The 24,997-nt window shown below is 35.0% G+C and overlaps 1 protein-coding gene across 1 annotated transcript in view; it reads right to left on the bottom strand.

The window, feature by feature from the left end:
• Positions 1-24,997, bottom strand: part of si:dkey-112m2.1 (transmembrane protein 132C) — a 241,366-nt gene that overhangs the window by 99,188 nt on the left and 117,181 nt on the right. The window contains exon 3 of the mRNA XM_056447091.1: positions 10,751-10,894. Within this exon, the coding sequence (XP_056303066.1) occupies positions 10,751-10,894 (144 nt within the window). The remainder of the gene's footprint in view (positions 1-10,750; positions 10,895-24,997) is intronic.

The raw sequence follows: 24,997 nt of genomic DNA, 5'->3' as shown, positions 1-24,997 counted from the left end.
TGACATGGTGCGTTATCCTGCTAAAAGCAGCCATCAGAAGATGGGTACACTGTGGTCATAAAGGGATGGACATGGTCAGCAACAATGCTCAGGTAGGTTGTAGCGTTGACACGAAGCTCAATTGGTACTAATGGGCCCAAAGTGTGCCAAGAAAATTACACCATTACACCACCACCAGCAGCCTGAATCAGTGATATAAGGCAGGATGAATCCATGCTTTCATGTTGTTGATGCCAAATTCTGAACCTACCATCTGAATATTGCAGCAGAAATCGACTCATCAGACCAGGGAACGTTTTTCCAATCTTCTATTGTGCAAATTTGATGAGCCTATACGAATTGTAGCCTCAGTTTCCTGTTCTTAGCTAAAAGGAGTGGCACCCGGTGTGGTCTTCTGCTGCTGTAGCCCATCTGCTTCAGGGTTCAACTTTTGTGCATTCAGAGATGCTCTTCTGCATACCTTGGTTGTAACAAGTGGTTATTTGAGTTACTCTTGCCTTTCTATCAGCTCGAACCAGTTTGGCCATTCTCCTTTGACCTCTGGCATCAACAAGGCATTTGCACCCACAGAACTGCCACTCACTGGATATTTTCTCTTTTTTTGGACCATTCTCTGTAAACCCTGGTGATGGTTGTGCATTAATTCCAGCGGATTCTAAAATAATCGGACCAGCCCGTCTGGCACCAACAACCATGCCATGTTCAAAGTCACTTAAATCACCTTTCTTTCCCATTCTGACACTCTGTTTGAACTGCAGCAGATCGTCTTGACCATGTCCACATGCCTAAATGCATTGAGTTGCTGCCATGTAATTGGCTGTTTAGAAATTTGCGCTAACAACCAGTTGGACAGGTGTACCTAATAAAGTGGCCGGTGAGTGTATGCAACGTGTGAAGTATTTCTCTACACATTACCAGTTAAAATATATCTTGTACATCTCAGCTTACACATGAACGTGATCAAACTAAATATAAAACTAATCCGCCACTACCAAGGCATTTATTAATAATTAAATGATCATTATGTCAGTTTTTCTCAATTCATGTCTTCACAGCCCAACGCTCTCAGACAACCAGCTTGATAGGGGAGAGATTTATGCATGAACTGTTTTCCAATTGACAGGGTTCCTGCACAGTGTTCATTGCTCCCTGAACTTACACGAAGATAGAATATCTTTACTTCATTGTGCACATTTATTCAAAAATGAACCCAATGCCTGCAACAGATGTCTTCACACATAAAAATTGTGACATTATACAACATTAATAGCATTTGAATAAAACCTTTATGCTTCCTTCAGACGGGAATCATAGAAGTATATGCTGAGGAGTCTACTTCGCAGGGCACTCACAGTCGAATTAGGAAAAATGTGATAAGAAGAACATAGGAAATGTGCAGGGTGATGAAACTTTGGTGTCTAGAAGAAATTTCGAACAAAAATGTTCATATAAGAGTTCAGTAACTTTGATTCTACTGTTTCAGTTTTTGTGAATCTCGAATGCTCTCATTGGTTGAGATGAGTGATGATGCTTATTCTAAACCCTTACTGATCAACTTCACTGGATATTATTGCTCCTATGAACAAGGTTAACAAAAACAAACAAAAAAATGAAAAACTAAAATGTAAAAATAAGTTGTTTTTTTAAACTAGAACTAACTGAAACTGTATTGTGTTCATACAAAACTAACTCAAACTAACTCAAATTATAGCAAATAAGCCCTTTGTTTTCATCTTTGTAACAAGCCTACTGTATGCATTTTAAAACTGAATCTCTTTACTTCGCGTCGCCAGGTGTTTGACCCGTACGGCACCTCAGAGTCTGTAATCCTGAGGCCATTGGATCAATTAACCGGTCCTCCTCCAGTCAGGCCTCACAAAAACGATGGCTGGACATGACAGCAGCATGGTGACAGCATTAAATACGACTTAAGAAGACACTTAAAGGTATTCATTTAACATAGTTGTGCCAAGTAATGGGTTTTATTTTCATACTAGTCATTGCGATCCATAACGAATCATTCTTTTTAACCAGATCTTCTAAGTCAACCAGTTGAACTAGTTCACCAAATCAAACTGAATCATTTGAAACAATTAGTGTCTCCAGTCAGCACTTGTCCATAAACAACTTACTTTTTAAAATACCTGATACAGACTTTCAAAATCATAACAGTTAACTAAAAAAACCATGTTAATGCACAATTAAATAATTGTCTGCATTACTTTCTGAATGCGTTAATGCGATAACGCTTGCCCAGCACTTTGGTCTATGGCAATTAAAAAGCCTAAAGAACATGCAGATCCACAACAGAACATGAGGATTAAAGACAGAAACAGAGTGCAGTCATAAAAGCTCAGCTCTGTAGCGTGTCAGCTTTGATTTGACAATGTACACATTCAAACAGTGTAATGCTGCTTTTTCTTGAGAACTTGTGATATTCCCTGAAACTGGCAGTTTCTTTCTTCTGCTTTCTTCTTAATCATTTACAACTTCAGATGGCTATCAACTGCACATCTTTATCTGTGAGTCGCTCCAGTATAATTGCTCTCATATGAGTCATCAGAGGCTCTGATAGTTTGTCAAGCCTTGAACTGCAAGTGTTTAGAAACAAAATGGCTTATTCTACAATTTGTCCTGTAGTTTAATTAAGCTGATCCAAATGCTGGTTTAGCACTGCTTCAATTATCACTGACAAAAAGGAAGTGACTGCAGACTTACAAACTGGCTGAATTATAACACAGAGTCTAAATCCTAATTACATTAAAAAACAATGGAATCATTTCAACTTCCAATCCTGAAAAACATTTTGGTTTCAAACCAAAAATAATACTGATCTTTCTCATTCTTAATTTAATAACTGATTAATAAAGGATTTAATTCAAACATTACCATTACTCTAAAATCTGTCAGATGCCAACCTACATTTTTTTTTACTTCAACAATTATTAAATTACCTTAGTCAGTGATTCTCAACCACATTCTTGGAGGACCACCAGCTCTGCACATTTTGCATGTCTGCTGAATCAAACACACCTGATTCAGATCATCAGCTCATTAGCAGAGACTAAAAGACCTGTAATAGTGTTGTGGTCCTCTAGGAACCATTCTAGGAATGGTTGCGAAATACAGACCTAAGTAAACTGTTGTACACAACATGTTACACCCAAACATTATCTTGTCGTTTAAATTCAATTAATTAGAACCACTTGTGAACCACACAAATCATCTAAACATAGGGGTGCAAAGTCACCAGAGTTGAAAAATGTGACAGATGTGTATTCTTGGGCAGTACTTATTGGGAGGAATGAAGCTGTGCTCACTCTATTGACCTTATTCTTTAAGTACGAGTGGGGGCAGTCATTTATAATATTTTTGGCTCAAGACTTCCGGTCTTATTCACTTCCATTGATCTTTAGACGTTAAAAAAGGGTTCGTTCTGCTGCTTGATGTTGCAATCTGATATTTTCTTATTATATTATTCTACTTTTTGTGTATAGTTAGAGCGCTTCCCACAGGTTTTAAATATACTTGCGGTGGTAGCTGGATTGAAACACCATTTACCCAGATCACATATATAGTTAACTATATGAGACAAAAAAAAATCTTTAATTGTAAACAATAATTAACAGTTTATGTTTTAACAATAATTTAGTTTATTATAACACTGCTATACACTGTTTCTTTTTAATGGGTTAAAGTAAAAAAAAAAAGACTGTTGAAATTACGAAATTAAGAATCCACTATTTCTCTTATTTTTATGCTATTCAGGAGCCATGTGCACCCACTGACAGGTAAAATCTGCTTCGCTCTCTTTCAAGTTTAAAGCAAACTTGAATGCCAAAGCTTTTTAGGTATGTATATAAAATAGCCTATGTAATATATTGGCATCATCAAATTAATAAAATATACAGCAAATTAAAAATAAATAACATAAAAGGGAATAAAAACAGACAATATCTCTAAAAATGATAATTACAAGATTAAAATGTGTAGATTATTTAAATAAGGCAAATGCTTTGATTTACCATTACTAATAGTGTAGGTATTTTTTGCAACCAGTTTAGACCAGTCATTTCGTCCTCTCCGAGTATATATTAAAGTTTCTGTGAGTCGTTTAGATTTAAAAATGAATTATTTAATGTTTCTCTTATCCTCTCGACTGTGCATGTACAGTCAGCTGCGAAGCCAAATGAAAGTAGGTTTAAATAAAAAGGTAATGCAAAAACGCATACGATTACCAACAGCAAAAGCTGAATCCCAAACAGTTTAGGACATTTAGAAACCCCAGCTAAGAATCAAGGCGCAACACTGTGGGTCTGCAGAGCACATGAGACTCTCTGTAGGAAGGGTGACAGTTCTCGTGCACACAGAATAAAAACGGGTAAACGTAGGATTTTCCACTTCTTTATCAATCACGGATGTTTGGTTATATTGGGCTTTATATAAGTAATATTGGGCTTTATAATACTTTATATAAGTAAAGTCTATGTGTGGGAAGCACTAAGTTATGAACACACTTGTTTGTAAGGTAAGCGGGTCAACCGTTTTCTGCCATTTACTTTTCCTAGTCATTTCTCCCATAGGTAACTGAATCGGAATTTCTAAACCAATAGCAAAAATGGGCACAGAATAAGATCAATTGGTAAATAAGCATGTCACACAAACAAGACTGTCATGAATTTGCTCTCAAACAGAAAGCTGCCTAAATATGTTTATATATCAATACTGCAGCATTTGCAGATCTTTTGCAGATCTACAAGATTTGCATTAACTACCCATTTCTAATTAAAAACGGCAAATTTCACAGAAAGCTGACAAGTTCTATCAATATGTGTGTATATTATGTAATTCTAATTTAACTGAAATAAATATATAGAAACATTTAAGGTATTAAAATGTAGTTGCCTACATAGTTCGTAGGCAGGCAGCTCACTTGGTTTTGAAACAGAGTTCATGTCTTTAAAATTTCGTAGAGGAATATTAGTTCAGGCAGACATTATTATGCTGATATAATGATCAAATCTGCTATTGTCAGAGTGGAAATGGTACAGTGTGTAAAGACTCATTAGTGATATATTGGAGACCTCGGGAAATCAAAGAGGAAGTATAATAACTCATTACCAATCTGCCCCCTGTGGACTGGATCTAGAACATGGTCCTCTAGCCCTCTCCCCATCATCTCTTGACCTCTAAAGTAAAAGAACAGATTAGAAAAGTCCATCGGGAAGACTTTCTTACCTCTCATACTCTTTGTAAAACTCATTTACAAAATTATACGGATAGGTTTTGAAACCCAAGGAGCATAACTTTACCAACAGTATGAGAACTTAAAACATAGTGGATCTTTTTTACGGATGTTCTTTTTTGTCAGTTTTTATTTCAATATTGGTATACATTTTATTTCCCAAATTTTCAGCAGTATAAAAGATTTCAGGAAGTGCCTCTGAATTTCCCTTGTGAACAAAAAATAAAACTCTCAAAGCCCCTGCAAACCCAAAATGTATTTTCTAATGTTCCCCTGGACAAAAATTACAATTAGGTAAAGCATGTCAAAGTAACAAGAATATCTTCTGGAAACTCCTACACATTAGGTGGAATAGGAATTTCAATGAGCGAGCATAATCAAATAACTGTACGTTATTGGAATATGATTTATATAAAGCTCTACAGGCGACGAAAGAAAATTCTGTTAATGTTCATCATTTTTCTCTTTAGTCTGAAAATGAGTGCATGAAAGCTCAAAGCTCTGTCAATACTGCTTACCACCCCACACTGTGTGGCCATTATATGAACTGACACACTTGAAAGTAATGTATTTGCAGGCAGATAGGCAAAATGCACAGCCAGAGATGATTCACACTTAAACCAGTCTTAAATAACACAAATGCTTTACATCCCTTTTTCATTCGGGCAGCTTTTCTTTTTTTCTTTTTTTAGTCAGGACTTGGAAAGGGGTGTGTTTGTGAGATTAATTTGCATATGCAAATGCCACCAAAGAGAGGTACAGGAACAGGTGAGAAACCTATAAGGGCTGAGAGAGAGCACAGCTGCCAGTCTAAGACTTTCTAATCTCTCTGAGTGGAGAAATGCAGAGAGAGAATTATTCAGTTATTTTCAACCAGAAAATGCAATCTAACACAATATTCGAAATGAAAAACAGGTCAAAATTTTTAATAAGAACTTGAATGGAAACTGGAATAATAATGCACAGAAATGACAGTGATGTGGGGGCCCTAAGCAGTTCCATGTATGGGGCCCTAGCAATAAAACTCAAAACTTTCTCTATAGATATTTTATATATTTTTATAGATCAGTTTTTATTTTTTTCTAAATAAACAGCATGTTAAAGAATGTATTTTAAGTAGAACCTTTATCTTCTTAATGTAAAATTAAATACAATAAATTCACAAATAAAAAACAAGTTCACAAACTAACTATGCACAGTTAATTAATCATATTTCTGATTAGATTTTAATATTTGCATGTGCAGTATAGAAGGACTGTTGCACTTTTCATTGGGGGCCACTGGTTTTGAAAAAAAGTAGTAACATTAAAATCTTAATGCTTCTAGACAGATTTGACAACAAACGATAAAACGAATTATATACAAATTATTTATACTTTTATAAACGAATTTAAAAAAGAGGTATGATTAATACATTCGTCTGGGTCCCCTAATTCCCTGGGGCCTTAAGTGGTTGCTTACTTCGCTTATTGGTTAAGTCTGCCTGTGATGCTATCACAAGTTTATTAGTTTTAGGTTTGTCCATTTTAAATATTTTATTATTTACTTAATTTGGGGAGCATAGAGATAGGAGATTGTGTGTCTTCTGCAGGTGGTTTGTCAATCCCACTCACTTGAGAGAAGCATGCACACTAAGAACTGTATGGTGTTTTTCCAAAAATACTGATAAAAAGGTGCATATGGAGAGGAGAGGGTGGCTGTTTCTCAATTCCAGGAACTCAGAGAACGGGCTTGCGTTCTTGTGAAGACCGGTCTTGCCAAGTCACCTCAGAAGAACGAACTCAGGAGACCGTGAAAACACAGAACGAGTCCTGTGAGAAATGAGATGCTGTGTTCTTCCTGATGGTCACGTGACCTTCACACCTTTTTAATGGGAAATTATTTAAACATTACAGCATTCGCTCATTTCTCCCCTTTTCACAATATATACTAAACATAAAGATCTTACACAGTACATTGTACATTGCACAGTACAAATAAAACTAATTTTAATACGAATTTTAGAAAATAAACACCCTTATAGTGCTTATGCCTTAATAAAGACTTTCCTTTATTTACTCCTAAGGTAAATAAGTTTTATCTCTGAACTTTAATCATGAATCTATATGAAATGCTGTGCTTCCCACCTTCTTTATTCAGGCACAATGACTTCTAGGACTTCTAGAATGAGTTTTGTGCTCAGGTCTGCATCGATGCAACTTCGATATCAAGAACACATCCCGAACTTTCACGCATGCTCTGTTCTTTTGGTCTTAAGTTTTGGAAATGAACTCTGGCAGTTGATGATGATGTTACATGAGAACAGGAGGATGCAAGATTGCTGAAGAACGCATATTGAGAAACAGCCAGTGTGTTTCCTACAGGTGGTTTGTCAAGCTCACTCACCTTTGTGGAACACATTTAGTATTGCAAAATGTTTCTATGGCACCATAAAATTCATGCTAAGAAAATCATATGAAAAAAGTTGTGATGGCTTTTGTATGACGAACAGATGTAATTCAGTTTTTAACATATACACACTGAACCATGCTTTCTTGACACTAAAGAACATATCTTGGTGGTTCTTGCCGAAGCTCAAATGTGCTTGCTTGACATGACATGATGTGAGAAATAAACTCATAGCTTCAATAGCATTAATCTAACAAGACTGAGCTCCAATTTACGGTATCTGAGGTTTTATGTGAGTGTGTAAAATGTTTATGTGTGAATGAAGTCATGAATAAAAGTCAGTGCAATGTTTTCATCATATAAAGCAGTAGCTTCAAAACCTTATGGGTTTGGAAAGAAAAGAGGGTGATTAACTGATCAGAGGATTTAGATTTTTGGGTGAACTAATGCTTGTTTAAGATGAGTGCTGGCTCATTCGGGGAATTCAGAACTCACATTTTCTCTGTTAGTTTGGCTTGTTTAGGCAATCCCTCTCAGATTCTCACAAAAACAATTGGAATTGGAGTGAGATTGGAATGAACGAGGAGGCCTCTGCCTGATTTAAAATGATAGTTCAGTTGAGGTGAGAAAGCAATACAACCCAACAGACCAGCAAACCAAGTGGTATCATAATTAATAACAAGAAATATCCACATAAAAAGCAGCAATTTGGGATTCTGTGAGTGAGTATGTTAGCTATTGCAGCTGAAAACCAAAGAGAGCCTCTTCATCTTAAAAAGTTGTGTAATTGCTTTTATTATAGCAAGAACACCATCCAGACAAAGTCTAGATTCATGCTTCGACCACATTATAAATTAAATATTAATTTTAAATATAATTAAAAACATAATTATTCAGTTAGAAAACAAAAGAAAATTGCAACATTTTAACAAGTTAAGTTCTGTTTTGTAACTAAGCTAACAATCTACAAGTCTGAACATCCCCAAATTTACAAGTAATTTATAAATATAAAATAAAGCAGCTACTGTAACATGTACAGTTGAAGTCAGAATCATTAGCCCCCCTGAATTATTAACCCCCCTGTTCATTTTTTCCCCAATTTCTGATTAACTGAGAGATTTTTTCAACACACTTCTAAACATAATAGTTTTAATAACTCATTTCTAATAACTGATTTCTTTTATCTTTGCCATGATGACAGTAAATAATATTTTACTAGATACTTTTTAAGACACTTCTATACAGCTTAAAGTGACAGTTAAAGGCTTAACTAGGTGCATTAGGTTAACTATAATTAAGCAAGTTATTGTATAACAATGGTTTGTTCTGTAGACTATCGAAAAAAAAATATATAGCTTAAAGAGGCTAATAATTTTGACCTTAAGATGGTTTTTAAAAAATTAAAAACTGTTTTTATTCTAGCCTAAATAAAACAAATAAGACTTTCTCCAGAAAACAAAAAATATAATCAGACATACTGTGAAAATTTCCTTGCTCGTATAAACATCATTTGGGAACTATTTAAAAAGAAAGAAAAATTCAAAGGGGTGGCTAATAAATCTGACTTCAACTGTATAAGGTGCAAATCGCACCTTTTAAAAAAAAGATCACCCCAAAATATACTTATCCTTTACTCACCTTACTTTCAGCAGCATTTCACTTCACGTAATTCAGAAATGCAACAAAAAGTAAATATTAAGCAATTAGTACCTAGGCCTGTCACAATAATCAATATATCGACTTATCGCACAACACAGGGACATGACCTCAATCATTTTTGGTGATGCAATATATATCGCCTATACACAAAAAACAGTTATAGCAACATTTTAGCTTATTGCACCTCTCTATCTCTATTGGAGGTGTCAGTGTCAGTGTCAGTATGATTAAAAAAAAAACACTGCAGTATTTACTATAAATTACTATAGGATATTTTCATGTGGCTGTCTGACAACTGAAAATAATCAGACATCACAGCCTCTGTTACTTTTAACTTTTTTTACCTTTTTACATTTTTTGCTAACATTTATTATTTATTTGTTTAGGATATACACATTTTCACATTCTGATTCCAATGAATAATTATTAAATTGTTAAAATGACTTTAATTAAATTAAATAATCTTAACAATAAAATAGCATGTGTTCTTTGGAATAGTGCACTTGCATTGTGATGATATTATATTGACATTCTGGCATTATGTAATGTAATAATGGTCTTAAAATGACAATAATATGGTTTATGACAATATATTTTGGTGCAATTGATCATACAACAATAAATATATATCGTGACAGGCCTACTAGTACTTTAAAAAATTGTTAAATCATCCACAAATAAAAAAAAATACTCATCATTTACTCACCCACAAGTGGTTGTAAAGCTTAATAAGTTTCCTTTTCCTGTTGATCACAAATGAAGATAGTTTGAAAAAAGTTGGAAATATGCAGCCACTGACATCCTTAGTAGAGTAGGAAAAATGCTATAGAAGTCAATGGCTACAGATTTCCCACATTCTTTAAAATATCTTCATCTGTGATCAACAGAAAAAAGAAACAAGTAAAGGGTGAACAAATGCATTAAATCTTTGGGTGAACTATCCCTTTAAAGCAGCTATAAAGCTACACTAGCTTATTACAGCAAAAGTTTCGCATATGAAATAATCTTAAATACTTCTAAGAAAACTAGTCATGTAACTTCTCAGCACTTCACAATATGATGCAATAATCTGAGAAATAAAACACGCTTCCAGTACCAGAGGGCTCGTACATGAAAGCAGCAGAAAGGTTTAGAAGAGCAGTCATTAGGCAGAGATGCTTATATTTGAGGGCTAAAGGCCAAAGGGCTTTACGATGCAGGTCACGGTATATGTGCATGTGTTTGAATGTTTATTGGCTGAAACTTTACAAAGAGAACTAAATTGTGAGCAAGTGAGGAAAAAAAAAACTTTTTCATTTGCAGTGTTTTTAGCCTGAAGCTTCAATTTTAAACTTTGAACTTGCAGGTCACTGAAGTAACTGGCAGGCTTTTGAAGATATCATCTTTGAAAGCAGCCGTCTCTGCATCCAGAATTCTCCCCTGTTAATAAATGCATTAATAGAACAGACAGTTACTGACCGTTTTCCAAAGCTGGCTTCCTTCCTTCGGCAGTGCAGAGTGACCACTCGGTGTCCCTCGCTCCTGACGTCTTGACTAACTGTCCACTGCACAGGGTTGCTGGCTCTCGCCCCCAGAAACGCCACACCATCCTTCAACTTCACTCTGTCGGAAACACCAAAAGAACCATTCAGTTTGTGATTGGATGTGTTTATATAGTTGGGGAAATTAGTATTGAACATGTCACCATTTTTCTCAGAAAACATATTCCTAAAGGTGCTGACTTGAAATTTTCACCCAATGTTGGTAACAACCAAAGAAATTTATATATGCAAAGAAAACATAAGTAATTAGTTTACAAGTTAAGTTATGTGTAATAAAATGCAAACACACATGGAAAAAGTATTGAACACATGCAGAATGGAAGGTGTAGAAAGGCAGTGAAATCCCAGACAGCAGATGAAATCTCTCAGTAGTAGTTATTCTGCAACCCAATCCTTTTTTGGTGTAAATTATTGTTCTTAAAACTCTTGAAGTACACATAAACTCAAAACTAACCATATTGATTTTGTTAGCTTACACTGCTTTTTTTGTGGTGAACAATTCACCTGTGCATGTCATAAAGAAAAAAAAAATTGCCCTTGTAATCTTAATTGTTATCTGAACATGAATTTCCTGTTGGTTTAAGTTAAGTGCTCAGATTATGTCTGTCTGAGGAATTGGGTGTGGCTAACATACTTAACCACGCCTCTCCAATTGTCAGTTTTGACAGCACTAAGACAGCAAACAGAAATGGTCAGCAGGAGGAGTCTGTTGGTTGTAATAACTCTCTGCAAACCCCTTTCACGATCTTTCTGAATGAAATTCCTACTTTACTGCAAAAAAAAGCAAGCCACACCCTCTGTTTTCTCATTGAATATCTGTGTCTATGGAAACTGCGTAAAAAAAACGAAGAAAAAAAAAAAAACAGTCGCAGCTTCTGGGTCATGCAGGCTTTTCTTATGACTTATTTATTTTCAGAACATGAATGAAGATATTTGGATCAAAACAATTTCTGTCCCTCCATTAAAAAGTCTATTCACTCAAATCTCTGACACTTCTAAATGTCCATTAAAAGATCAATAAAATAAATCTATATCCAGTAAATTGAGTGATTTTATTCAAGAATTTCTGAAGAGACACAACTGCTTGAAAGATGAACAGATCTAATTTAGGCATTTTTCCCCACACATAACCACTCATCAGTAAATGTTTACAGCAATTTAGCTTTGGACATAGAGGCTCAAGCAAATTTACTTGATGCACAAGAACAAATGAAGTTCATTCTTGCGTGTAACAATAACAGCCTAAATTAAATCTCATCATAGTAAGTGTCAATGTAACTTTAGAAGACTTGGTTTAAATTATTCTCTTCTCACAGATTTTTTAAGAAAAAAAAGAAAAGAAAAGAAAGGAAATTTTTTTTTTTTACATAAAATATTATAATATATAATATGTATATATATATATATATATTTATATAATTTTTTTCTTCCTTTTCTTTTTTATTTTCTTTTATAATTTTTTTCATTTCATTTCTATTTTATTTTATTTTATTTTATTTTATTTTATTTTATTTTATTTTATTTTATTTTATTTTATTTTATTTTATTTTATTTTATTTTATTTTATTTTATTTTATTTTATTTTAAATTATATCCTGAGAGACTGAATTTGTGTTCTGAAGATGAAGAAAAATCATTATGAGTTTGGAATGAAATGACACAAAGTAAATGCTGACCTTTTCAATGTTGGGGTTAACTAACCTTTTAATACATTTACATGGAAAAAATGCATCTGCATTTTCCAAACCACTCCATTTGTATACTGGATGACTAACAAAAGGTGTTTTCTGTTCTTGAACAGATTGCAGTTGTTTGCCTCATGCATTATACAGCCAGGGAGAGACTAACCAACAGCTCATGTAATATACCATATTGTATAACCTCAACATCATTTAAGGCCCTTCAGTTCTGCTTTCTTCACGTATAATCATAATTATGTGTGTTGCAAAAGACGATGGTTTGCAATATTTTTAAGGCTATTAAACAGACTAATACTGACATGCATAACTACATGAAAGGAAAAAAGATGTTATTATTTACTCTTTCTTACTGAATACAAAGGGTGACATTTTTAATAATTTACACTATTTTCCATGCAATTACAATAAATGGGGACTGTGTATTTCAAGTTAAAAGGGACACAAAAGCATTATATAAGTATCCCAATAGCAGTCTGCATGAATTGTGAGCTCTATTCAGAAATCTTCAGTTGATAGCTATCCGCTTAAGTCGTGACGTATGCAATACTGTTTCCGAGTCCAAGCCGCTACTCATTTGATTGAGAAAATATTTGTTTATGACCACTTTTTAGTCATATCACACATTAAAGTGAATTTTATATGAAATCATGGTGTACACAACAGTTTCTTGACTTGCTGCATCACAGACACTAATATTTTAACAATTTCTAAAAAATGTACCACTTTCTGGCCATCAGATATTAGGCATGGATATTTTTTGCGATTGTGATTTCAAAAGTATTGCATCGCTTTGTAAATATTTATTATTACCCATGCAGTCTTCCCATACAGTTTGATAGAGTGCTTGGACCCGGAAGCCGCTTCGTGTGATGTCACACTTAACAAGCGTATCAATAATTTTCATTAGTGAACTAATAAAGTAACACTCATTTTGAGTTGAGTTAAACAACTTGTGCATGATGAAAAAGATTCAAGCTATAACTATAAAAGATTCAAGATTCATTTTTGAGCAAGATGCTAATGGTCCAATCCGATTCAATAATCTATGCTAAACTAAGCTAAAAGTGCTCCTGCCAGACCCGGAGATCGGCCGATTAGATTCCCAAATGGTAAAACTTACATTTAACTCTATAGGAATGTATAATGAACATTTTTTTGAGTGGAGTGTTCCTTTATCCACAGTGACTGGAAGGAATTAGATCAGTTTAAATAATAAATGAATCATTGTGAACCAAATTTAAAATTACTGAATTTTTTTCCCCCCAAACTGCTGGTTTATATTTATTCATGTGAAAACTTCAGAAAACTAAATACCATAAAATGTGTTTGAACCACTTTTATATAACTGCAGTCATCATTCCATATATATATATATATATATATATATATATATATATATACATATATACAGTTGAAGTCAGAATTATTATGCCCCCTGAATTATTAGCCCCCCCTGTTCATTTTTTCTCTAATTTCTGTTTAACGGAGAGAAGATGTCTAGAGTTCTATGGAGAACACATTTCTAAACATAATAGTGTTAATAACTCAGTTAAACATCATTTGGGAAATATTTAAAAAAGAAAAAAAAGTGTGTGTGTGTGTGTGTGTGTGTGTGTGTGTGTGTGTGTGTGTGTGTGTGTGTGTGTGTGTGTGTGTGTGTGCGTGCGTGCGTGCGTGCGTGCGTGCGTGTGTGTGCACCTTCAATATTCTCATATGCTTTTCATATGTGTATATTTATTAAATTGAATTAAGTATGGTTACAAAAGAAAAGAAAAATTGTCATAGAGATAGGGTGAGTTTTGAAATAGATGAACTATGTATAGTGTTTACACTCATAAAACAGCACAATGTATTCTTGCCTGTGTCCCGCATTGTTCTGAACACCCAGTACCTGCATTCAGCCAATCAAAGACAGGATGCTGAAGATGGGCTGCAGTGCAATTCAAATGCAGAAAATAATGGAACTGATGTTATCGCTAAGACCCACACCAAATGCAATTAGAAACAGTCCTGACGATTGCTTTTTTCTCTGTCCATATCTTTTTGTTCCTCTGTTTTACCCCCCATAGCATTTATATCAAGAATAAACTACCTAATGGTACATAAAGCCAAGTGTTGCAATCATACGCTAACTCGTACACAATCAGGACCACATGCCATGCGTTAAAAGCTCCACTGGTGGCAACAAAATTATATGCATTGAAAACAGCTAAGAATGAGGTTAGTTTAAAAAAACAAACATGAGGAGGAAAAAAAACACTCAAATTCCCTCTGGGCAAAAACAAAATATTGCTTTCCTTTTAAATCTCCTTTTAAAGCGTGCTTTAAAGTGAGCTTTTCTATGATGCAATCATAACATTCCTTAAAAATGTTTTTCTATCCACCAATCAAAGATAACTAATACAGACATCTAACTCAGATTTGATGTCTTTAGATATTTAAAGGTCACTCTGTGCCTCAAATAACAGCAGCTACTTTTAGAAACATGCCACTTGTGAAACATTAAGTACATATATCTGTTCTAGTGTTGTATACTGAAAATGTATCTGAACGCTACCTTCAACACTTTACATGCATGTGCAACAGGATGAATGCGTGCACCTTCAATATTCTCATGTGCTCTTCATGAATTTTCTGCCGCTAGAGTATCATTTGTAACAGAACAATTGCAAATGCTTTGGTGACCCTGAATCATTCAGATTGCTTATATTTCTTTTTTGATGTGGCATTTAGGTCATTTCTGCTTTTTGCTGACAGCTCTTAAATACAAAGATGTGCATATGCTAATGCAAAAGCAATAGAATTCATGAACAGATTTTCCCTTTAAAGAGAAAAATCTCAGATCAAAGGATGAGACCTTGCTGTTCTGTAAAGAGTATCTTAACTTTCATTAAAATTCACTCTGAATTGCACATAACATTTAAAATAGTTATCCATATTTTTTGATAGAAGAATGGAGTTTTGGCCTCGGAAAGTCAATTGCCAATTAGTTTAAAACAGATCAGCAGTTTTTCTTCTGTTTTATCTGAAATAACTGACCTAGCCTGAAAAAAAATGTACATAATTTAAACTGTATGGTATATACTGTACTGCATGTAAGCTGAGCTAAAGCAGCCAAACTCCTGACACGAAGCACTCCTTAACTACCGATACTGAAGATGTTTTTGGCTTTCATTATTTGCTTGGGTTAAAGCTTGTAAGTTGACAAATAAGTTTTGCATAAAGAAAATTAAAGCGATGTCTTACAAAATACTTCATAGAGTTTATCCTGCTAAACATGTTTTGAAAAGATTCAAACTTGATATTTCATATGTGTGTGAATTTTGTGGTCAAGAAAAAGAAACAATTTTGCATCTTTTCTTTCCGTTGTATTTACCCAGGAATATTTGGTCACACTTTATTTTGATGGTCCGTTTGTTGAATTTAAGTTACATTGCATCTACATGCCAATTAATTCTCATTAGATCATCAGTAGAATGTTAGGTTAGGGTTGGAGTTAGGGTTAGTGTAAGTTGATATGTTATGTGTCAGTTAAATGTGGTGAAGGAGCAGTATCAACAGATATTAAGCACACAGTCTACTAATACTTAAATGGACCATCAAAATAAAGTCTTACCGAATATTTTGGAAAGATTTGGAAATTGTTTATTAACAAAAAATTTAGTATAAGATAGAAATTTGTTTACTTGATGTACTTGATTTTTAATTTGTTTATGTTATTAGGAAAATACGATATGCCATTGAAGTCAGAAATATTAACCTTTATATTAAGCCTTTAAATGTCACTTTAAGCTGTATAGAAGTGTGATGAAAAATATCTAGTAAAATAATATTTACTGTCATCATGGCAAAGATAAAAGAAATCAGTTATTAGAAATGAGTTATTAAAATTATTATGTTTAGAAATGTGTTGAAAAAAATCTTCTCTCCGTTAAATAGAAATTGAGGAAAAAATAAACAGGGGGGCTAATAATTCTGACTTCAACTGTACATAAAAAAGTGGGCTCAATAAAAAAGTGGCCATTGTTGTAAACCAAACTTTCCCCATTTTGTGAATGACTTCAAATTATATGTAAATCTTTTAGAACACTATGCTCTAAAAACAATTAATTTTATGTAAATGTATCTATATTTTTCTCTTTCAGAAAACAATATGCAAATATGTAATAACTCTTGTTTTGTGACACTGAGGTAATAAAAATAAGTAAATGTTTTAATTGTTGTTTATAAACTACCATTAAAAACTATTTGGGGTGAGTAGGATTTCTTTTTAAAAATATTACTTGTATTGAGCAAAAATGCATTGCATTTATAAGGAGCTACAGTACAGACATAGACAGCATTACAAAAGCTTAATTTCAAATACATTTTACTTTCAACATTATAGTGCCATTTGGGTCATTTCGACTTGCTTATGCTACACACTCTTAAATACAGAGACGCACATGAGCTTATACAAAAGCAATATAATTTATGGACGGCTTTTCACATTTAAAAGGGGAAAATATTGGATCAAAGCATAAAACCCTGCTGCTCTGTAAAGGCGTACTTAACATTCATTAAGATTCACTATGAGTTGCACATTACATTTAAAACAGCCATTCATATTTTTGACGGAAGAATGGAGCCTCGGCCTTACAAATAATAGAGGCAATTGCTTTTTAAATGGATTGCGTTTTAAACACATCATAATTTTTATCTGCACATAATGTGCACTAAGTGTGTGCATTAACACAAATTTGTGTAATTTAATGCCAATTCCATTCAATATGTGATTTGAGCAAAAGCAGCATAATTTATGATGCTGCGGGCAGATTTTATGTGATATATAAGTACCACATACTCCATATACAGTACATACATATAGTGCTCAGCATGTACTGTATGAGTACACCCCTCACAAATCTATCTTTTAAATTCGTGTTTTAATAGGAAGCTGTACAATATTATATTTGTGGATTTACATTAGATTAGTCAGTACTGAAGCCAAATCTGGAGCTTATCTAACAAAATAACTTACGATAATGGTCCAAAACTAGTTCACTCAAATTTACATGTTATAGAAAAATAATAAATACAAAATTTAAAAAAGAACAAGAAACAAATCAAGAAAACAAATCTACAAATCAAGAAAAATGTGAAAAACGTATTTGAAATTTTGTAGGTTGTCATTTTTGCTTGAATTGAATCGTATTATCTTTCAATTTTTAAATAGGTTTGGTGACTAAAATATGATTTTAATAAATATATCTGTTTAATAAATCAGTTTTGTTCAAATGCACCAAAATACATTGCCTTTATTCACTAAGAAATGGATTAAAATATTCATTTTCAAAATGGGGTGTACTTAATTACGTTAAGCACTGTATATATACTGTACACTGTAAAAAGCAATTAGCTGACAATAAGTGAGTAAACCCACTACCCTAAAATTAAGTAAATAAACTACACGCACAATTATACAAAATAAATTGTCAAATTAATACTTCCTAGTTTACATGTTTTTTTTTTAGGTCAGTGCTTATTTTGTCAACGCAATGGCATGACAAAAACAAAAACTTCACAAAAGTTCAGCCAGTAACGTGACTGAATGTTTATGTTCTAATCAGCTCATCTAATGAATGAACAGTGCAATGCAACAAATAATAACAAAATTAATGTTGATTAGTTTTTATCTTGTTGACTATATTTTAGTCTTTTTTTGGTCATCAATAATGCGCTCTTTGTTCACTAGATGAGCAGATCAAAGTGCCATAGTCTTCATTGCAGAGGACACGTCAAGTTTCTGTTTGTGTCAGTAAGTAATGTGCATTTATATAGTGCATTTATCCCACCACACACCAGCTATAGGTAGAGTGGAGATTTAGTGTGAGCAAAAGTTCAGTGAATGGGGATGATTGGGAGGCCATAATGGGTAAAGGTATATGAGGTTTGGCAGGACACCAGGGCTGCACCCCTGCTCTTTAATAGAAGTGCCATGGGATTGTTATTAACCACAGAGAGTCAGGACTTCAGTCTCATCCTAAAAAAACAGCTCACTGACAGTATAGCATCCCCAGGATGAGCACCACCTGCTGGTCTTACTAACACCACTTCATGGACATTTACAGACATGTCAAGCTGTAGACAATGGAATTAACACTATTTTGAGTTAAATCAACTTGTTGCTTTTAAAGGTTCAAGACACCCAGGACTATTTTTTTTTTAATTTTAACAGATTTGTGTGTGTTGAGAATCAGTTAAGACAACATTAGCACCTGTCAGCTTTAATTGTTGGAAAAACTGAATAATTTTTGTTAGCTAATTTCATGTTCGGGGTTTAAAATAATTTTTGGGGCATCGGTTTCTCATTATTATTCATAGCAGAGTTTTCTTATCCTATGAGAAGACCCTGCTTCTTAATCATTCATGAGAGCATGTGCTTTCCGAAAGCAAGGCAGACCTCCCAAGCTGTGAGACCCAATGACTGGGTGAGACCACATCTGTGCACGCCACAGGTCATATGTGTTTGTTTCCATGATCCACGGTGTTTGTTTTTCCCTGTGATGCTGTCAAGGTCGATACAGCAAAGCTGTTTGTGTGTAGCATGCATTTTTATTGAGAGATCTGTACGAGAATTGTAGAATGGTGGACTTTTGTCTTTTATCAGTTGAGTTCGTTACCATTTAAACACATCACCTATCCGTACTGCTTTGTTCAACAATGTTTAAAATCTTCCAGATTACCAGCAGGGCTAATGGTTGAAATAGACAAGGAAAAAGACCTGCTGCACTACTATCTGCATTTAGACTCAGGGATTGAGGAGAAGAGAAGTCCTCCTCATTTATAGTGTTTATATAAACATGATTATCTTTATAATGATATAACAAATTGTGGACATAAAATTAATTACTGTTCATTTCTTTGCATTTTAACTCTGTAAACTATAAAACCATGGGTCTCCTCACGGTTGGTGTCTCATTTTGTGAGCCAACTGACAACAGATGTTCGCTCCCCTCTTTTTCCCCTGCTCTGCCGGCCACGCCCACGCCCACTCTTCCCTCTGCTCACAGAGCTCCACGCCCATCTCAGAGCATTTTTTTATTTCTGAGGTAGACTTAAACTGAAAGAGGAGGTTTTCATGGCCCTTTGTTGTTTTTAAGCCAACAAGTTTACTCACTATTTAGTAAATTGTCACTTTTTTCAGATAACAAATATTTTAAGTTGTTATAAAATATCATGGTGGGATGGTAGCTTAGTGGTTAGCACTGTCGCCTCACAGCAAGAAGGTCACTGGTTCAAGCCCCAGCTGGGCCAGCTGGCATTTCTGTGTGGAGTTTGCATGTTCTCCCGTGTTCATGTGGGTTTCCTCCGGGTGCTCCGATTTCGCCCACAGTCCAAAGACAAGTGCTATAGGTGAATTGAATAAGCGAAATTGTCTGTAGTGTATGAGCGTGTGTGAATGAGGGTGTATAGGTGTTTCCCAGTACTGGGTTGTGGCTGGAAGGGCATCTGCTGGAATAGTTGGTCTCTGAAATAGAGACTGAAATAGTGTCGAAGGAAAATGAATGAAAGAATTAACACAACCTCATGATATTACAATTATGACTGTATTTTCAGTTTTGGTGAGCCTTTCCACATTCAGCTGTACTAGCATGACTAAAAACTGGCAGCTGAACGACTTTTCTAATATATGTCCGCTTTCCTTCAAGATGGCATAAATGCTGTTTGTATTTCATCCACACACTTTATTCATCAACTCCCGACTATTTACAGTTAAACTGTATTGCGGGTGGTTAATTAGTTACAGATGTTTGGTCTGAAACATAATCCAAAAGAGGCTGTTTAGTCAATTCACCCCTTTCTGTGCTATCTGATCTTTTCCTGTAACAACTTGCCATTTACATAATGAAGATGATTTTGCTCACAGTTTAATTGTTTCCTGATTGATCAAAATAAAAAGTCCAATACCCAACGCAGAAATGTATTCAAAGAGACACGCATCCCTAATAGCTCATCTAAAAAAACTACAAAAAGTGCAGTTGCAAGCAGCATGAGAAGGCGTTGAGGGTTAATTAGGGAATGGAAGATTTAAATGAGATTGGTTTGGCTAATATGATTTCTGGAGAGCAATAAAGGCTGCAAAGCAATTTAAAGAGAGATGTTCCTTCCCCTCACGTCAGCACACGGGTGCCAGCTCATTAATTCTAAAACAACCTGAGTATCAATTAAAGTAGTATTTACCAATGTGATAGTAATGTCAGCGCTCGCGAGACAGCCGGAGAAGTAGAGAGTCGAGGACGAAGCGAGATGGATTGTAATATCAGACAGAGGAGATCTGTCGAAATCCTGACAGTCCGTCAACCCTGTGGCAGTTCTCCAAAATAACATGAGTAAATTCCCCCTATTCCCTGACATTATAAAAGTGAGGGATGCACACGCTTGGATGATTCCGATATTCGTCACAAATCACATTCAGTGACAGTTTTCGGAGCTGGCATTGTGTGTTTCTCTTGTGTACAGCCGGCCTGAACTCCCTCTGCACATGTCCATGATCTATATTGGCCAGGCTGAATTAAATCAACATGGAGAAAGAATTGTTTAAACATAATCACTTTATCCTCCTTGTTGTCCACTGAGATCAGGGATGGAATATCTGATCGGAGAAGAATAGAGGTCAGTATGAGGGACAAATATAACTAGAAAATGATTAGAGAGAAATGTAGTAGTCTGTGAATTAAAAATAATTATTAGGGATGTCCCGATCAGGTTTATTTGCCCTTGAGTCATTTGAGTTTGAGTATTTACCAATACAGAAACCTGATCTGATACTTCAATAATACATAAAAAAATAATAAAGAAGAGCGAAGAAACAGATCCAGGATGGAGTCAATCCATTGTGCGGTAAGGCATAGTAGAGACATGGGAGCTACGGACGAACTCCATATATCTGTGGTGGACGAAACATGGGGTACATCTAAAAAACAGGACAAGTAGTTTGTCAGAAATCTTCTAATAAAGGGCTGGCAGAGCTTTCTCTGTGAAATAGTGGCGAGGCGGCATTTCAAATGGAGGTTTTACATGCTCCATAAGCATAAGAAATCCAGTGTTCTCTACAAAGGCGAAAGGCAGGTCACTCATTGCAATCATTTGTGATACCTTGGCTGTGATGTCTTGTGCCTTCACACTGCCACGAAGCATTTTTTCTGTCCTATTCAAACTGTCGTTAATACAGACGAGTTAAAAAATAACGATAATTCCTGCCCTGATCGGGAGGTAACGTCCGATTACGATCAAGTCTGAAACCGAGTGATCTGGCGTGATTTTCAATCACGTGATCGGATCTGGGCATCCCTAACAATTATATTCCTGTAAATTAGTTTTGGTATTTGTAAGTTACTTTTGTCAGCAAAATGACATGAGTGAGTTTATGAGTGCGTCAGTTGAATCGTTTAACTGATTTGTTCACAAATGCTGCTAAATGAACTCTGTAAGTGATCGACGTTATGAGTGAGTCATTGAATCGTCCATTCAACAGATTTGTTCAAGAATGCAGATTCATTCCTGAATAAAACAATTGATTGTCTTTACTCAGTAATTTATTAAAATTCATTGTTATAAGACAATCCTTTAGCACACAAAACATTACTGTGTTGCTCAAAAAAACACACAATGGCTCTAATGCGCTCAATTGTATTTTCCTGTTTGCAAAAAAATGACAAAAGAACCAGAATGATTGTCTCTAAATTGCATATACAGTGTCTCTCAATATATAAGGATTTATTTAATCCTTCATGGGTCTCACTGGACCAATAGTGAGCTTTTTGGCAAAACACTCATACCTAAAGCTGCATTATGAAAAGTGGACAAGCATAACAATAAGTATAAGGGCAAAGTGAGAGAAACTAAATATTGACTGAGATTCAACAACTGCACGTTCTTTCTAGTCCCTGAGCTGCATATAAACCCCCTGTGTGTGAGAAGAATCATTTATGATACATTATTACACAGACACAAACACACAGACACACATGCATACATTTGTCCAGGCCAGCAGAGAGAGCCTGAGGAGATGATTACTCCAACGCCACCATTTAATTGCAATAAAAGGCGTATTAGCGAAGAGTGAGCTAAGTACTTCACTTCAGAAAAGAAGAACTAAATGGGATAAGGAGAAAGGAAAATAGGATTATCAATCAAATTAAATTTATAGAAATGGCCTGGTGTTATCTGGCAGAAGATTGTATTGAATGGTTTTACTAGCGTTTTACTATTTAAAAGCAGGCAATTGCGCTGTCACCATGGTTACAAGCCAATCAGAACTCATTCAATGAATGGTCATTTCAAATTTTTATTATTTCATTAGAATATAAATTACAAGAATGTAAAATCCTCACTGTAATGCCTTTTCTCTCCATTATATCTCCGTTTTAAGAACACAAAAATGTGAAACATACAAAAACCACTGTTGAACAATAATACTCATTTAAATTCATTTTGTACTAAAAATAGTACAAACGAGAGTTTATCAATTTTAAATAAAGCGAAATAAATTATTTAGATCAAGAGAAATTAATAAAAATATATCTGTCAAAAAAGAAAGAAAAACATTCACACACTTTGGGCCCTATCATACACCCGGCTCAATAAGGTGCAAGACCTGTTTGGTGCGATTTGTTGCTATTTTCAGATCAGCGCAACAGTCATTTTCACGTTTTGTGCCACGTTGTTTAAATAGAACATCCATTTGTGCTACTTTGTGGACTCATGGGATAAAAAAATGTTACAAAAATTATTATGTTCTACATGAATATAAAAACCACTGCCTCCATGTCTCATCTCGGCGGGGCTTTTTTCAGTTTATTCATGACAATTTGCATTTGTATAATGTTATAATTATTAGCAGCATTATTTATTTTATGCATATTTTTGTTTGTTTTAATAAAAACTAGTTTAGATTTGTCCACCTGTCAGGTTTTGGAGACGTATGCATCACCATATGGGGCATAAGAATAGGTCGTGTGTTAGGATACCCTACAACAGGTTTTTGACCACACTTCAGTATTGTTGTTCATTTATTCATTTGCTGGAAATTAGAACTTAATTTTGAAACAAATCTTTGGGCTTAACAAACAAAATTAAATATGTAGGATAATGGATGTCTTCAGTGGAGTGCATACAAAATCGTTTTCTTATCCACTAAAGTAAAGGAGTAAAGAGTGAAAGTAAAGTAAAGAGAAAGTAAAGAGGTTGAATGAAGGAGGCTCATTCTTTCTCCTCACGCTGCAGATGGTTTGTTTAACTGTTTTCTCGCTAGTGAAGCATTCAGTTTTTCCACTTACAAAGTTTGCTATGTAAATAGCAAATGTGTTATGGCGTGACGCAACTGAATGGGAGGGAATGGGAGATGAGACTCTGATTGGTTTAATGCAGGTTAAGCTCAAAACACACCCACAACTCAATAATAGAATAAGCACAACAGTGTTAGACTACGCGCCAGGGCGCAGAGTGTGTTTTTCCCATCCTTAAAATAGCAAAAGTGGATTTGGACACACTCTTAATGCTTTTGCGCCATGCACTTTAGATTTGCACCTAGATCGTTAAAATAGAGCCCTTGAATTGTTTAAATTGCAAGTTTGTGTAATTCAAGATCCAACTCTGCTATATGTAGCAATCTGTGACTAATCTGCCAGAAAACTAAAGCATCTTTAATACAGTAGATGTTTTGCTGAGATGTTAATGACAGGATGTTAAGGACTGACTTGACGTAAGAGTACATTAACATGGCCTGCAACAGGGAAGAAAATTTTAAAAAGACCTACGTAAAGATCTGAGCCTGATGGGAGACAGGGAGTGAATGAAACGGAAGGAGGTCTCATCTTGGGCTGCTGTCTAAAGCTGATAGACAGGCTCTTGAGCGCTTGCCAATACCAATGGGGACTGGCTACTCTCCCAAAGTGCCAGACTGGGCACAATGTAGCAGTCTCTACCCCACAGTTACATGTGTGACACTGCTTCGATTAGAGAGGTACCTGCCATTCAAGCTTTGAGCCATTACCTGCCAGAGAGCCGGGCACATTTTACAAGAAAGGCCAATACTCATTCCCAACAGGTGCTGCAGCCTCAGATCTCACCCAGCTATGATGAGACATCCGCACACGTCAAAGGAAGAATGATATCAGAGGACTAAAATGTCAAGTCTTGCATTTGAAAGAGGTTCAGAGTGGATTTTCCACTTCAGCTGGCTTTCTCTCCACACTGTGTTCTGTGGATCTCATTGATATCAGTGTTTGCAATCCAATAAAAGGACAATGGGCTAAGGACAGTATGCTTGTCCTAAAACACAGCAGGAAATATCAATATGTGGACAGGAAGTTACTACTCGTTCGATTTACAAAAGAGGATCAGTGTTACAGTTTGTGCGTTGCTTGACAAACATTCAACTCACCATAAAAATGCTGTTCTTTGAGGCCCACGAAAAGTGT

Source organism: Danio aesculapii, chromosome 21 (genome assembly GCF_903798145.1).
Source record: "Danio aesculapii chromosome 21, fDanAes4.1, whole genome shotgun sequence".
In the NCBI taxonomy this organism is placed as follows: Eukaryota; Metazoa; Chordata; class Actinopteri; order Cypriniformes; family Danionidae; genus Danio; species Danio aesculapii.
Note: the sequence above shows the minus strand (reverse complement) of the source record. Positions and strands in the feature narration are given on the sequence as shown.